Source organism: Barbus barbus (genome assembly GCF_936440315.1).
Source record: "Barbus barbus genome assembly, chromosome: 48".
Classification (NCBI taxonomy): domain Eukaryota; kingdom Metazoa; phylum Chordata; class Actinopteri; order Cypriniformes; family Cyprinidae; genus Barbus; species Barbus barbus.
The window spans coordinates 10,077,374-10,091,088 of NC_136726.1; the positions used below are offsets into that span (position 1 = coordinate 10,077,374).

Sequence of the window (13,715 nt, forward strand, 5' to 3'; positions counted from 1 at the left end):
CCACTCTGCCTTCCAAGAGGATGCTTTTAAAATTGTATGGGTTTAAAAAATGAATGTTCAGTTTCACCTTCGATTTTTATAGTGTCACTTTCCTGTGCAAAACTCACACAACTTGGATGTTGTGGGTAGTTGCAAAGGTGTTTCTAAAATGTTTCAGAATGCATTTCTGTTTTATATTGTGTTGTATATTATATTATATTGTGTCAAACTGTGAATTGGTGAGGTGGTGAGGATTTTTCACTGACTCTATCTGTAGGTTACACTGTTATGCCAGTAGATGGAGACAAATGAGTGTTGTTACAAGTGAGTCATTAACTCATTCTTTCAACCAGATCATTCATAAACATTGATTCATTCTGAAAAAATCTCTCTGAGTGAATCACTGAATTATTCACTCAACCACTTGAGTGGTTACTGTTACAAGGCAACAGTGATGAGAGACGCGCAGATCCATATGCAAGCTTTACTCCAAGATGTGGTCACAAAAAAGGCAAAGGGTCAAACAATGGCAAACAGGTATATTGTGGGCAAGACACAAGAGTAGTCCAGTGAATAGATGGGGTCGATCGGCGGCGAATGTAATCCAGGGGGGCAAAACAAAGAGAGATAATCCAGGTACAGAGCAATAGTCCGGGCAGGGGCAAACAGAGTCCGAACGGCGAGACAAAAGGGTAATCTGAAAAACACAGGCAAGAATCTGAACACAGGAAAACAGGCAATGCAAGACTATGAAAACTAGAACTGGCTCTGTAGAGTAGCTATCGCTAGGAGAGTGATAAACGCTATACAATATTCGGCAATCTGAAAGAGAAAGTCCATGGCTTATAAAGTGTTTGATTGGTTATAGCTGTGTGTGTAATCAGTGCAATGGATGATGGGAAATGTAGTCCAGGGTATAGTATAACAGTCTGTGCAGTGTGAGAGTCAATATAATGGAAGGGCGACCTCTGGTGGCAGTCGGACGGAAAACCACGGACTGGATTCGTGACAGTTACGAGTGTGTCATTGAATTAATTAAAAACAGATTTATTCAGGAACGAACAGAAGTCACAGAATCATTCGCCCAACAGATTTGTTCAAAAACGTATTAATTCAGGAACTTCATTACTTTGTGTTTGTCAGATGCTCACAACAGTTCTGCTGTAACTTTGGAAATATTGTTGCTGATGGAGCAAAAATAGACAACATAACTGGCGATATTGTGTCTAAAATGGAATGCTTATCTGACTGTTGTATAAAAGCAGTGTCACACTGTTATGGCAGTATAGCTGGCAACGTGAGTGAGTCATTAACTCATTCTATTAGATTCGTTCAACAACTTTGATTCTAAACAGGCTTCTATGAGTGAATCACTGAAACATTCACATCAACAGATTTGTTCAAAAACAGATTTCTTCAGAAACAAAACATGTGACTGTTGTTATGAGTGTGTTATTGAATCATTTACTCAACTGAATAGTTTAAAAACAGATTAATTCAGGAACAAACACAAGTCTGTTGTTATGAGTGCATCATTGAAATATTTACTCAACTGATTAGTTCCCAAAAAAACATAGATTTATTATAATTATTATAATTAGGAGTGAACACAAGCCTGTCATTATGAATGAGTCACTGAATCATCCACCCAACCAATTTGTTTAAAAAACTGTGTAATTCAAGAGCATCACTACTGTGTGTTGTTCGGATACTTGCAAGAGTTCTGTTGTAATATTTGTTGTGTAAATATTTTTGTTGACAGAGCAAAAGTAGACAAAGTAACCTGTCAATACTGTGTCCAAAACGTCAATAGCTAAATATTAAAGGGTCATAAGACGTTGCTAAAAATAACATTATTTTGTGTATTTGGTGTAATGCAATGTGTTTGTGCGGTTTAAGGTTCAAAAAACACATTATTTTCCACATACTGTACATTTTTACAAAGCTCATCGTTCTGAGAAGCAAGGCGTGATCTGATTGGCCAGCTATCCAGTGCATTGTGATTGGCCAAATACCTCAAGCGTGAGACGGAAATGTTACGCCCCTTACCATATTGTGATGTCGTGTCCCGGCGCGACGAAACAATAAAACCCATTATAAATAAGGGATTTGTTGCATCCAGTGGGGACATAATTACTGATTATAATGACTTACACTGTCTTTTTACATGTCGCGTTGCATCGTGTCGTGTAAACATTACCATGTCTGCATTTGTGATTGGAGAAACGACAAACAACAAGCACTACTCTACACTGCTCAAAACTCGCGTTTGAATAGTCAGTAGCAGAAACATATTTACAGGCTGTGAGTCAGAAGCGTCAGACTGTCCATGCAAAGTGGCAATTGCCCCACTTTATAGAAACAGCCTTTGTGCAAGCCAGCATTGTAGGCTACTCTTCCAGGTTCAGGAAATAGTCTTCCATAAAATGCGCAGCACACACTCTAATATTTGTGTTGAACTGTTCTGGAACAGTGTTGTAAATACAACTTAACCACTGATTTCTAGTTGTGTCCGCTTTTGGAGGCCCAAACAAAATACTTTCGCTTGCACAACGAAACACAGCATCTTCAGGACATGGTGCCGGCTGCAGCAACAATACTACAGTGAGAATAATAGTTCCGCCTTCTTTCATTGAGCATACATTTGGGCGGTGTTTTGCAAATCTTCCCACAACGTGACGTATACATGTGGGCGCGTGTTTGAATGAGCCATTTTAGGAGGGCGTGGTCGAGTCTTAACTTTTATAAAGAATATCTCTTTGGTTTTGAGACTTTAGTCTTTGCAACTTCAGGGATTTAATCTATGCACAAACAGCTTGTAACACTCCAAAGAGAAAGGAAAACTTGAAATCACATCATATGACCCCTTTAATGTCTTGTTTATTTGACTGTTGTGTAAAAGCAGTGTCACACTCGCAAATGTGTGGTTGTTAACATGATTTGTGTAAGATGTTTTTATTTATTTACTTGTTTTTGTTATAAAAGTTTAACAAAAAGCAGGATCTTTCAAGCCCAGTACCACCTTAAATCCCCTGGGGTCACATACCCATGCTTGGCAGCCAAAGTTGACTTCATTTCTGCAGTCAAGAGCCTTATTTCAAGTTCATAGTCCAGTCTTTGCTTGAGATTAAGTGGTTTAGTTTGTGGCATTTTCCGAAGATACTGTGTCCAAGATCACTTTAATGTGGCTGAACTCAGGTGATTCATTAAACCAACAAGACGAGTAAGTGCTCCCTCTGGTGAGATAAAAGCTTCCCATTCAGTTGAGCTGTAGGCTTCGGTCCACTACCGAGATGCATTGTATTTCATTCTCTGTAAATGAGTACCTATAAATTCCAGCCTGACAAGTTCAATGATTGAGCGCTCCGATTGGACCTGTTAATTTGCTCTCTGCTACTGACCATTTTTAAAGCTCTCCTTTCTTGCTTTACGCAGGATTTAACATAAATGGGGAAATTACGGTGGCCGAGAGAGCTCAACGCGCTGCAACTTCAGAAAACACATGCAAATAGACAAAACACCAGCAAATCAAGAAAACATCTTCATCATTTTGACAACACATGCGCTGCAAATGCTCACAACACATGCAAATTGAGAAACGCTGCAAATCCTCACAACACATGCAAATTGAGAAACGCTGCAAATCCTCACAACACATGCAAATTCAGAAACGCTGCAAATCCTCACAACACATGCAAATTAAGAAATGCTTAGTTAAAGTCAAGAAAAGATGAAAAAAGTGACCGTGTTCAAACTCAGGGTTTGGAGGAAAGTTATGCAATAGTCTTTGCAGTAGATTCGCACTCGTATTGTTGTTGGTGTTGTTTTTGTCATTCTCTCTAGCTAACCTCAGTGGAAAGGTCACTCCAGTCGGCGCTAATAAACTAATTATCACAGAACACGGCATGAATTCATCATTAGGCACGGAGGCATTGTGTGAATTAGTTTGGCATGCTTTGGAAAATGGAAATTGCATTGGAAATCCTTTGAAAAGCTTTGCAAATAAATTAAACTTGCATATAAATGAATGCCTCCATCCAGAGTCAGCCAAGAACTTGCACCAAGACTGTCACTTGGGCATTTTTAGGGAAATAAATGAAATGCAGGATCTCTCTTATGAGCCAGATTTGAACACTTTTGCACTGGACTCATGTCGTCTTTGTTCTTTTTTGCAGGATTGGAGAAAGTCGGCAGGGACTCCACTTATGAGCAAGAGGGAAAGGTGCAGTTTGTGATGGATGCGGTGTACTCCATGGCCCACGCGCTGCACCGCATGCATCGGGACCTCTGCTTGGGATATCCAGGTCTTTGTCCCCGCATGAGCAACATAGATGGCAAGGAGCTGCTGGGATACATCAGAAACGTCAGTTTTAATGGTGAGAAACATCCTCTATTCTAATACATTATTCTGCTACTCGGTTTAATTGGATTGTTGGAAAGCACACTTGAACTTCAACCCTGATTGTTGAATTAATTTGCATAATTTTTAACAGCCACCTTTGTTCATAATCAGAAATGTTTATTCTGTAAAATCCTGTTGTGTATTCAGAAATGTTTTAATTTGTACATTTAATTTGTTTTAAGTTCTTAATCATTACAATTATTATTGTATCATATCATTGTAATCATTTAATTAGCGTATTTATTGTTATTTTAGCGTTTTATTAAAATAACACATTTTATTTTTTATTGCTACTTAAAATGATAAGGTACATCAAAATAAATAAAAAAATAAAATGAAAACTTTTAGTATTCTGAAACTTCAACCCTGGTTGTTTTAAATTTCATCAATTTTTTAAAAGCCACATCTGTTTATCATAATAAAAAATTACATTAAAACTGCAAAGGCATCATTGTTTCTTAAAAAAAGTAAATTCAATTTAAGAAATTGTTTTTATTTAATTGTAATCAGTTCTTAATCATTTATCTTTAGGATTAGTAATCAGCTGGTTCCATTTTTTTTAAATACTGTAATTGAATTAGGATATTTTTATGATGTTTATTTCCAACTGTTCTGGAATGTCTTCATCTGCCAAAATAAATAAATAAATAAAATAATAAAAAATAGAGAATTTTTAATATTAACATCAGAGGCGTTTTCATGACGCATGTCTTATTTTCAGTCGGCTGTGTGTGTGTGTGTGTGTGTGTGTGTATATATATATATATATATATATATATAGAGAGAGAGAGAGAGAGAGAGAGAGAGAGAAAGAAAGAGAGAGAGAATCTAATAATACAGTTACTTTAATAATACAGTTTTTATTCTGCTGATTTGACTACAAGCTTAACAAGTTTTCCATGTAGTGTTCATTCTCTTCTCTCGAAATGACTAAATGAACCAGAATCATTCAGTTCCTTGTGATTCACTTCCCTACGGTCTGTTTGCGCTCCTCTTCCTCAGTTCTGCATTCTGCTACTTCCTGTCTCCCTTACATGAACTCCTCACCTCAGCTCATCTAAACACACTCACACACAGCACTCCTTGATCAGCCACTCCTTTAAGTAATGACCCTCTGTGACTTACCCTCTTTGTGGAGGGCGTCAATGTTCGTAGAAGACCTTTTATGCTACTACATTTTGTTACTTCATGCAGTGCATCAAAAATTCCTCAGTGCAGGGTTCCCTTTTCTTGCTAAATAATTTTTGAGTGATCTTCTCCAAAACCACGTCTCACACATTTTATGCGATTTGAGTTTTTCCCTTCTGTTTAACTTCTTTTTAGCCTTTTTCTTTTATGTAGATCAGAGGGATTTCTGAAGTAATGCAGATGTGACGTGCCCACTTCCTCTGCTTTCTCTTACAGTCTTGCTCCTTGAACAGTTTAAAGCATTTGTGCTGTTATAATCTGATGTATGTGAATAACGCAAAGTTTAACAGTATGTACCAGCATTCACAACCCATTTTACATCTGTAATATGACACATTTCTATGTGAAAAAGCATACTTGAGGCAACACTGTTGGTGTGGATCTTGATTTTATCCATTGTTATTTGATTGGATTGTGAAAAGTGTCTTTAGAACTGAATGTTTGACTCATTCCAGGCATGAAAGAATACATTTCCTCAGTTCATTTCGCTGCAAGAGTTTAATGATTCCCACTATAGATTTTTTTTTCTTCTCTTGATGTGGTTGAGTCATTTGGTCAAACATTTATGCATACTGCTCTATTCTGCTTCATGTATATTTCAGTGACTAAAAATGAATAAGTGAATAGCTTGGTTTGACCAGTTTCACATTTGCTTTTGGAACCAAATTCATTTGTACATTTAATGATGCTGTAAAGTCTTTGAAATAAAACACCCAGACATTTGACAAACTGTTTAGATGCAGTTTCAAAAAACTGGTTATCTTTTACACTCTGCTAGCTTGAGATTAAATGCTAATAACACCAGAAAATAAAACTAAAACCAAATAATTAAATTACATCAGTCACATTACCAGTATTATTATAGATAGCAATATCTGTATGTCTGTCTTTCTTTCTTTGGAAAAACTTTATTTTAAGGTGTCCTTGTTACACGTTATGTGCACTTACTATTATAATAACAATTAATTTGGAATAATTACATGCAAGTAACACCTAACTATGTAGTAAGTATATGTAGTTAAGTAATAGCCTATTACTCAGTAATTAAATGTATAATTACACTGTAAAAAGGAGACCTTAAAATAAAGTGTAACCCTTTCTTTCTTTCTTTCTTTCTTTCTTTATTTCTTTATACTTTGTACTTTTGCATTTTATCTTTAATTTAATTTAGTTCTGTTTATTTTTTTAACGTGCCTATATATTTTTTTAAAATTTTTTATTAAGTTTAAGTTTTAGTTTATTTGGTTATTTTAGTACTTCAGCCAGGTTATAGTTAGCTGAGACTAAAGCAAACAAACTTTAACTCAATACATTTTATACATACATATACATATATAGAAAGAGAGAGAGAGTTTGGTTCCAAAACGCGATAAACGCCATTAAAAAAAAAAAAAAAAAAAAGAGTTTCCGCCAAGTCAATTTTTAATTTTTTGCAAAATGCGATATCTGCCATGTTATTCTATCATGTTTTCTCCCTTTTTTTACAAACCGCGACAAACGCCAGTCTCCTTTCTCTGCAGAATGTGAAAAATCCGCACAACCAATCACAGTGCACCATTCCACACACTGTAAACAGTACCGGCAATGGCGGGCTTTGAATACATCTGGCATCCTAGTTTTCCTCATCTACTTTGAACCTTGTGATCAACAAAAAAAAAAAATTAGGGCTGCAGGATAAATTGCATGTGATTGGCATGCGCATCTCGTCAGTAAAGCCGGTTCTGTGATCTCCACCACGTGCTTTCAGATGGAGCGGGATTTAATACACAGAGCCGTAGATCACTGGCAAGCTATGCAATATCACATTCAAAATTGCAGATAAATCACATTCGATTATGAATCTGATATTGCGTAGCTTGTGTAAGTGTTTTTATTAATGCCATTAATGTTATTGTTAATAAAGCGTATAGCACTAGTCAACTAAATGAATGTAACATGGCAAAGATCAATGCACGTTTGGTAGTTGAATATAAGGGAAATGTCTTTTTGGAATTTCTGTGGTCTAATGTGATATTGTGGTTCATGTTCTTGTTCATGATGAAATTGTATTTTATTGTTGTAATTAATTTAAAGCATTAACAAGATAACCTGTTGCCACTGCGGGGATATGAGTCTCCGGACTCTCAGGCTACGTGTGGCCATCGTCCAAGGCGACTAGCTCTGCCACACTCTTCCTCTGCAGCCTCTTTCGAGCCAAGGAGGAAAGTGCCGCAAGTTTCTATGCAGATCTGTCAGGATCAGGTGATGAGCCCACGCTGGCTCAGTGCCCACGCGCTGCAGGTCCCCTTCCAGTGCGTTTTATGACCGTGATCTCCGCCCCGAAGGCCATTAGCCACTTCCTGCGAGTCCCTGATCTCCTCCTCAGTGCAGCGTGCGGGAAGACCGCACTCCTCTTCTGCTGCTGTTCGCCGTGAACATGAGCCGGCGGTGAGGTCAAGATAACCGTGGCCGAAGCGCCATCAGGGCTCGAAGGGCCAGAGACCCCGCCCTGACAGAAATGGCGGGCCACCGGCACCAGAATCAAAGCCGCATTCCTGATGCTGTCTCTCGGAGGAGGAAAGCTGCACCCAGCCCCGAAGACGAGCCACTGAAGAAGTCCGCTCGCTCCACTGTGTGTGCTCACCACGCCCCCCTGCCTGTTGCGGGTGGCGAGAGCAATTGTCATGTTTGTGTTTTGACTGTTCCACTATGCAGTGCAATAAAGCCTAGAAACATACAAAATTCACGTCAATATCAGGGCAATTTTTCGCCTCTCACTCCCCTCTCCCATCACTCACTCTCACACGCGTGTGGTATTAAACTCCCCGCCCCCCAACAGCGAGTTATCCCTCACGGTGTGCAGTCCGCCTCGCCCGCTGTCACAGTTCACAGAAGCGCGGCACACACTGCCAGGGGTATCAGAATGGGTTATGAAATCAATAAAGAACGGCTACACGCTTCAGTTCTTCCGCAGACCGCCCCGTTTCAACGGTGTGTTAATGTCCACTGTACGGGAGCGGAATGCCTCAGTTCTGCGAGAGGAAATACACAATCTTCTCGCAAAGCGCACTGTAGAAGCAGTGCCCCTCACAGTCTACAAGAGCGGCTTCTACAGTCGTTATTTTCTGGTGCCAAAGACAGACGGCGGACTCCGCCGAATCTTGGACCTAAGACCGCTGAATTGCGCACTTTCAAAGCGCTCGTTCAAAATGATTACGCTGAGACAAATCCTCTCAAATATCAGACCGGGAGATTGGTTTATCTCCGTGGATTTAAAAGGATGCTTATTTTCACATTCAGGTAGCCCCCCGTCACAGGCGCTTCCTGAGATTTGCAATCGAGGGGATAGTGTACCAATTCACGGTCCTGCCCTTCGGCTTATGTCTGGCCCCTCGTACGTTTACGAAATGCATGGACGTTGCTCTATCTCGACGACTGGCTAGTCCTAACCCAATCAGAGAGTGCGGTGCTCAGCAACAAGTTCAGACTACTCGCTCATATTCAGAGCTTAGGGCTGACTGTAAATATGCAAAATAGCATGCTGGTACCGAGCCAGAACTTCTTCTTTTTAGGAGTGGAGCTGAACTCAATCAATATGCGAGAGCGTCTGTCGGAGGAGCGCTCACAAAAACTGATCAGTTCTCTCGCAGTCTTCAAATTAGGGCGTTCTCCCCCGCCAAAATGCTTTCAGAGGACGTGTGCAATCTAGGGCTCCTACATATGCGACCACTTCAGCTCTGACTAAAGGCATAGGCACCATGCACATCAAAGTGACGCGCGACTGTTTGCATGCGCTGACCCCTTGGCCAGAAACTGAGAAGTCGTGGCACATAAACTGTCTGGAGCGCCGTGCTCTACACCTAGCGCTCAAGTGCTTTCTCCCAGACATTCTTCAACGTCACGTTCTCATCAGGACGGACAGCATGACAGTGGTAGCGTTTATAAATCACCAAGGCGGTATGAACTCGTGACCACTGCTGCGGCTGGTGAGAGACCTCCTTCTGTGGGCAGATCGACATCTCCTCTCCATACGGGCAGTACATGTCCCCGGACGCCTGAACTACCGCGCAGACTTACTGTCGAGGGGTGGGGTAATCCACAGGGAGTGGAGATTACACCCTCTGACAGTCAATATGATTTGGAGTGTATTCGGCAGGGCGGAGGTGGATCTCTTCGCATCAGCGGAGAACACTCACTGCCCGCTGTTTTATTCACTGACACACTCTCCCCTGGGAGTGGATGCACTAGCTCACAGCTGGCCGAAAGTACGCAAGTATGCCTTTTCTTCAGTGAAACTTCTGCCTCGCGTGCTTTGGACAATCAGAGAGGAAAAGGAATCAGCTCTGTTAGTGGCACCGGAATGGCCCAATCAGCCGTGGTTCCCACAAATGGTGGAGATGCTGGTAGCCCCCGCTGAACCCTCCTCGCCCTTCTACTCTACCTACTTGGGACTTGGCGCTTGTGCTTGACACTCTCACGGGACCCCCGTTCGAAGCCTAGAAAAGGTTATGTGCCTAAAGTGCTTTTGACTCCATTTAAAGTGCAGGTCATAACACTATCTGCTTTCCACCCTGAAACATCGACCGGGACGGAGCCGCTTAATACACTCCTGCTGTGCCCTGTACGTGCGGTGCACACTTATATCGAGCGCTCTAGACAGTTCAGACTCTCGGAGCAGCTATTTGTATGTTTTGGTGGATGCACAAAAGGCTCTGCCTGTGTCCAAGCAAAGGCTGTCACATTGGATTGTCGACGCAATTGCTTTGGCTTACAGCTCTAAGGGCGTGGAATGTCCTATAGGGGTTCGGGCCCACTCAACCCGCGGACTTGAGTCCTCCTGGGCCTGGGCAAATGGCATGTCTATTCAGGACATTTGTATGGCGGCAGGCTGGTCGTCATCCAGCAGTTTCGCAAGGTTTTATAGCCTAGATGGGTCATCGCTTGCCTCTCATGTGCTGTCAGTGCGAGCAGCGCACGCGCCTACTCAGCATCAGGTATGATCTGAGATGTGTATCAGTGGTTTCGACTAGGTCGTAAACACCCAGTCTTGACGCAAAACACCTATTCAATGCTGTCCCTATCAGTTTATCACAGTGTTATGATATAGTTCACCATGTCTTTTAGGACTTGATCACCATCATACTCCGCTTATTGAGCACCAGTACGGCCGTTGCATCATAAAACATGATTTCATTGAAATTAAACAATTTCACCTAATCTAGATATGAAAGTGCAGAAGCCGCCACCATTTCACATTCTCTGTTTTACTGGAGTTAACTCCGCCCCTGGTGTGACACGGCATCGTCTAGTTGCCACGCCCCCCCTGACTTTTACATGGTTTCGACTAGGTCCTGTAGACCTGAGCTGTGTTTACCAAGAGCGCCAATGTCATTGCCGCTCTCATTACGGCTCCGAATGTGAAACTTGACATACTTAGTCGAGCCAGGCTCCATCACTGTGACACGACGGGATTTTATACGTTCCCAAGCAATGTAGAGTGACCGAATCGATAGGGAACCCTCTTGGTTACTCACGTAACCTCGGTTCCCTGAGATGAGGGAACGAGACATTGCTCTTATTGCCGTGTCACCTAGCTCAGGATCTTAGAATGCCAAGTTGCTTCAGTCAAAGATTCTGAATGGATGATGTACAAGTACTGCCTTGGGATCCCCTCTCATATTTTGCAGTCCCGGGAAGTAACTCGTTGTAGTCCCTATGAGCCGTTTTTGTAGGCATTAAACTGCCAGAATATTAAAAGACAAATCTCCGTTTGCATTGAACTTTCAGCGCTGCAACTTTGCAGATATTGTTTATGCTCAAACAGCAAAATTACACACTAACTAATGTTGAAAAAGTGAAATCGCAATCAACCACCCCTTTAATAATAATAACCCTGCAAATAAATAGATGCGTTAGGATGGACGTGACCGCAAGCGCATGCTAGTTTGGCTGTGCTCAGTCATGTGACGCTAAACTGTTGATATTTACGTTCAGCCGGATTCTTGAGTCAAATGTAATGCAATGTGTAATGTTTAATTTGTTTGACAAAATGCATTTCAAATGCTGCTTTTGTGTTTTGCATTCATTAACATTCAAAGCACTGTGTGTGTTCATCTCGCATGCATGAGTGTGTGTATTTGTGTATATATGAGCCATCATGTGTATTCCGGATGCACATCTGATATCTCTATTCTGTGTTTTCTTGCATGGACCACTTGATTGAAGCAGTAAGGGATGTTTTTCTAATCAAGTCAATGATAAAAGCATCAACCCCACAACCTTTATCCCAGAGCTATGACAGCCACTGTGGCCAGAAGGCAATTGCCAAGTCAACTGCAATCAGATGCACTTCAGTGGCTTCATACATATGCTTATTTTTAGATATGTGTGTTAGAATTAAATGAACATGTCTGTCATGCTCACACCAAATATCCTGTAGTTATTATGCTGTACGTCTGTTGTGTGCCTTCCATGCTTGGGATGTAGTGGCCAAAATAAGAAGTAGGTATAATACAATTTTTTTTTTTAAATGTATTCATAAAAAGGAGAAAATATATTTGCCAATGATGTGAAATAACCTTCAATATGTATTAAAAAGCTACCTTTATAATATAATTTAATATAATAATTTCTTATTTAATGCTTTTTTGTGCGTTTTTCTTATCTTTTATTTTATAATAAAATTTTTGTTCTATTTATGTTTGTTTTCCATTGTTAACTTTTTTATTATTATTATTATTATTTTACTTTCAATGTATTTTCCATTGTTTACTTTTCCTTTTTTTTATAACTTTTCTTTCAATGTGATTTTGTTTCAAATTATTTAATTTTATTTAATTTTATTTAATTTATTATTTTATTCTGATGCATACTGAAGGAAACTCAAGTCCTGTCTTTTTGATGCATTCTTTATCTGTCCTTATGTTTTTGGTTTTGTGTTTTTTTTTCATAATAATAATATTTTTAATTAATAATAATAATTATTATTTTTTTTATTATTATTATTATTGTTGTTGTTCTGTTGTAGTTTTTTTCTTCTATTTTTATGCGTACTAAAGGGAACTCAAATCCCTTATATATTCTAAAATATAGTCCCTATTTTTCCATGCCTTTTTATTTAATTTTAATTTATTTTTCATACTGAAGGGAATTCAAATCCTGCCCATTACAGACATTATTTTGCAAATATATGCTGATTTAAAGGTATACAATTAACAAAAATACAGTAAGATAGCATTCAACATTTAGGAAGCAGAAGAACTCTCTCAAGATAGTCAGAGCATCTTAATAGCAAGCGATTGATTATAGAGCTGACCTGGAAAGATTTCATTGTGTTTTCATCTCTATTATCGATTTTCCCAGCAGCTAAGTGAAAACAGATTATTAAGTAGCTGGATAATGGTTGAATAAATGGAGGACAGGGAAAGGACGTTGCGAGCATCTGCTGTGAGCGTATCATCAGCTAGTTGTCTTTATAAAGAGCGGAAAAATCAATACAGTGAGATTAGTTCTATAAACAGTGGATTGTAGGTATCTATGTTTTTCTTTAGTATGTAATGCTTTATCTCATTGTTGGAAAAGGGCATCACCACTTCACATCAGACAGCTGAATTAATTGAAGAAATAACCTCTTGACAATTCATGGACTTCCTTCATTTGTCTGACATGAAGGTTCTCTGCCGTCAAACTCTGGCATGAGATCAAGAATATAATCTTTAGCCTGAACACCGAGCAGGCATGTTTTTATGCTGCGTATGGAGTTGAAATGATTAACCTGCGTGTAAGTTTGTGTTAGATATAGTATTTAAGGCTTGTGAATTCTTACGTTTGTCTTTTTGCCTCGTCGGTTGTCTTGCATTATAAGCAGCGGCTGTATGAAACTAGATCTGATGTCAAGGGATTGAGTTATCAGAGGACAGATGTGATTCTACAGTATCAGGTCACTTTAAGGGCAGTGGTCTGGAAATTGGTTTCTGTGCTTGGTTCAATTTCTTGGTCCAAACCCAAGTTTGATTGCACTCTCCCCCTGCTGCTCACCAGCAGCTCTCTTTTTACATTGTGCTTGTGTATGTTTACATCATGGCTTGTGTAGGTTTATACAGTCATGGCCAAAAATATCGGCACCCTTGGTAAATATGATCAAAGAAGGCTGTGAAAATTAATCTGC

The 13,715-nt window shown here is 39.8% G+C and overlaps 1 protein-coding gene across 1 annotated transcript in view; it reads left to right on the forward strand.

Annotated features, from left to right (window-relative positions):
• Positions 1-13,715, forward strand: part of LOC306866872 (metabotropic glutamate receptor 8-like) — a gene marked incomplete at both ends in the record, with an annotated part of 178,293 nt that overhangs the window by 141,142 nt on the left and 23,436 nt on the right. Inside the window, one exon of the mRNA XM_079412278.1 lies at positions 4,155-4,355. Coding sequence (XP_079268404.1) covers positions 4,155-4,355 — 201 coding nt within the window. The remainder of the gene's footprint in view (positions 1-4,154; positions 4,356-13,715) is intronic.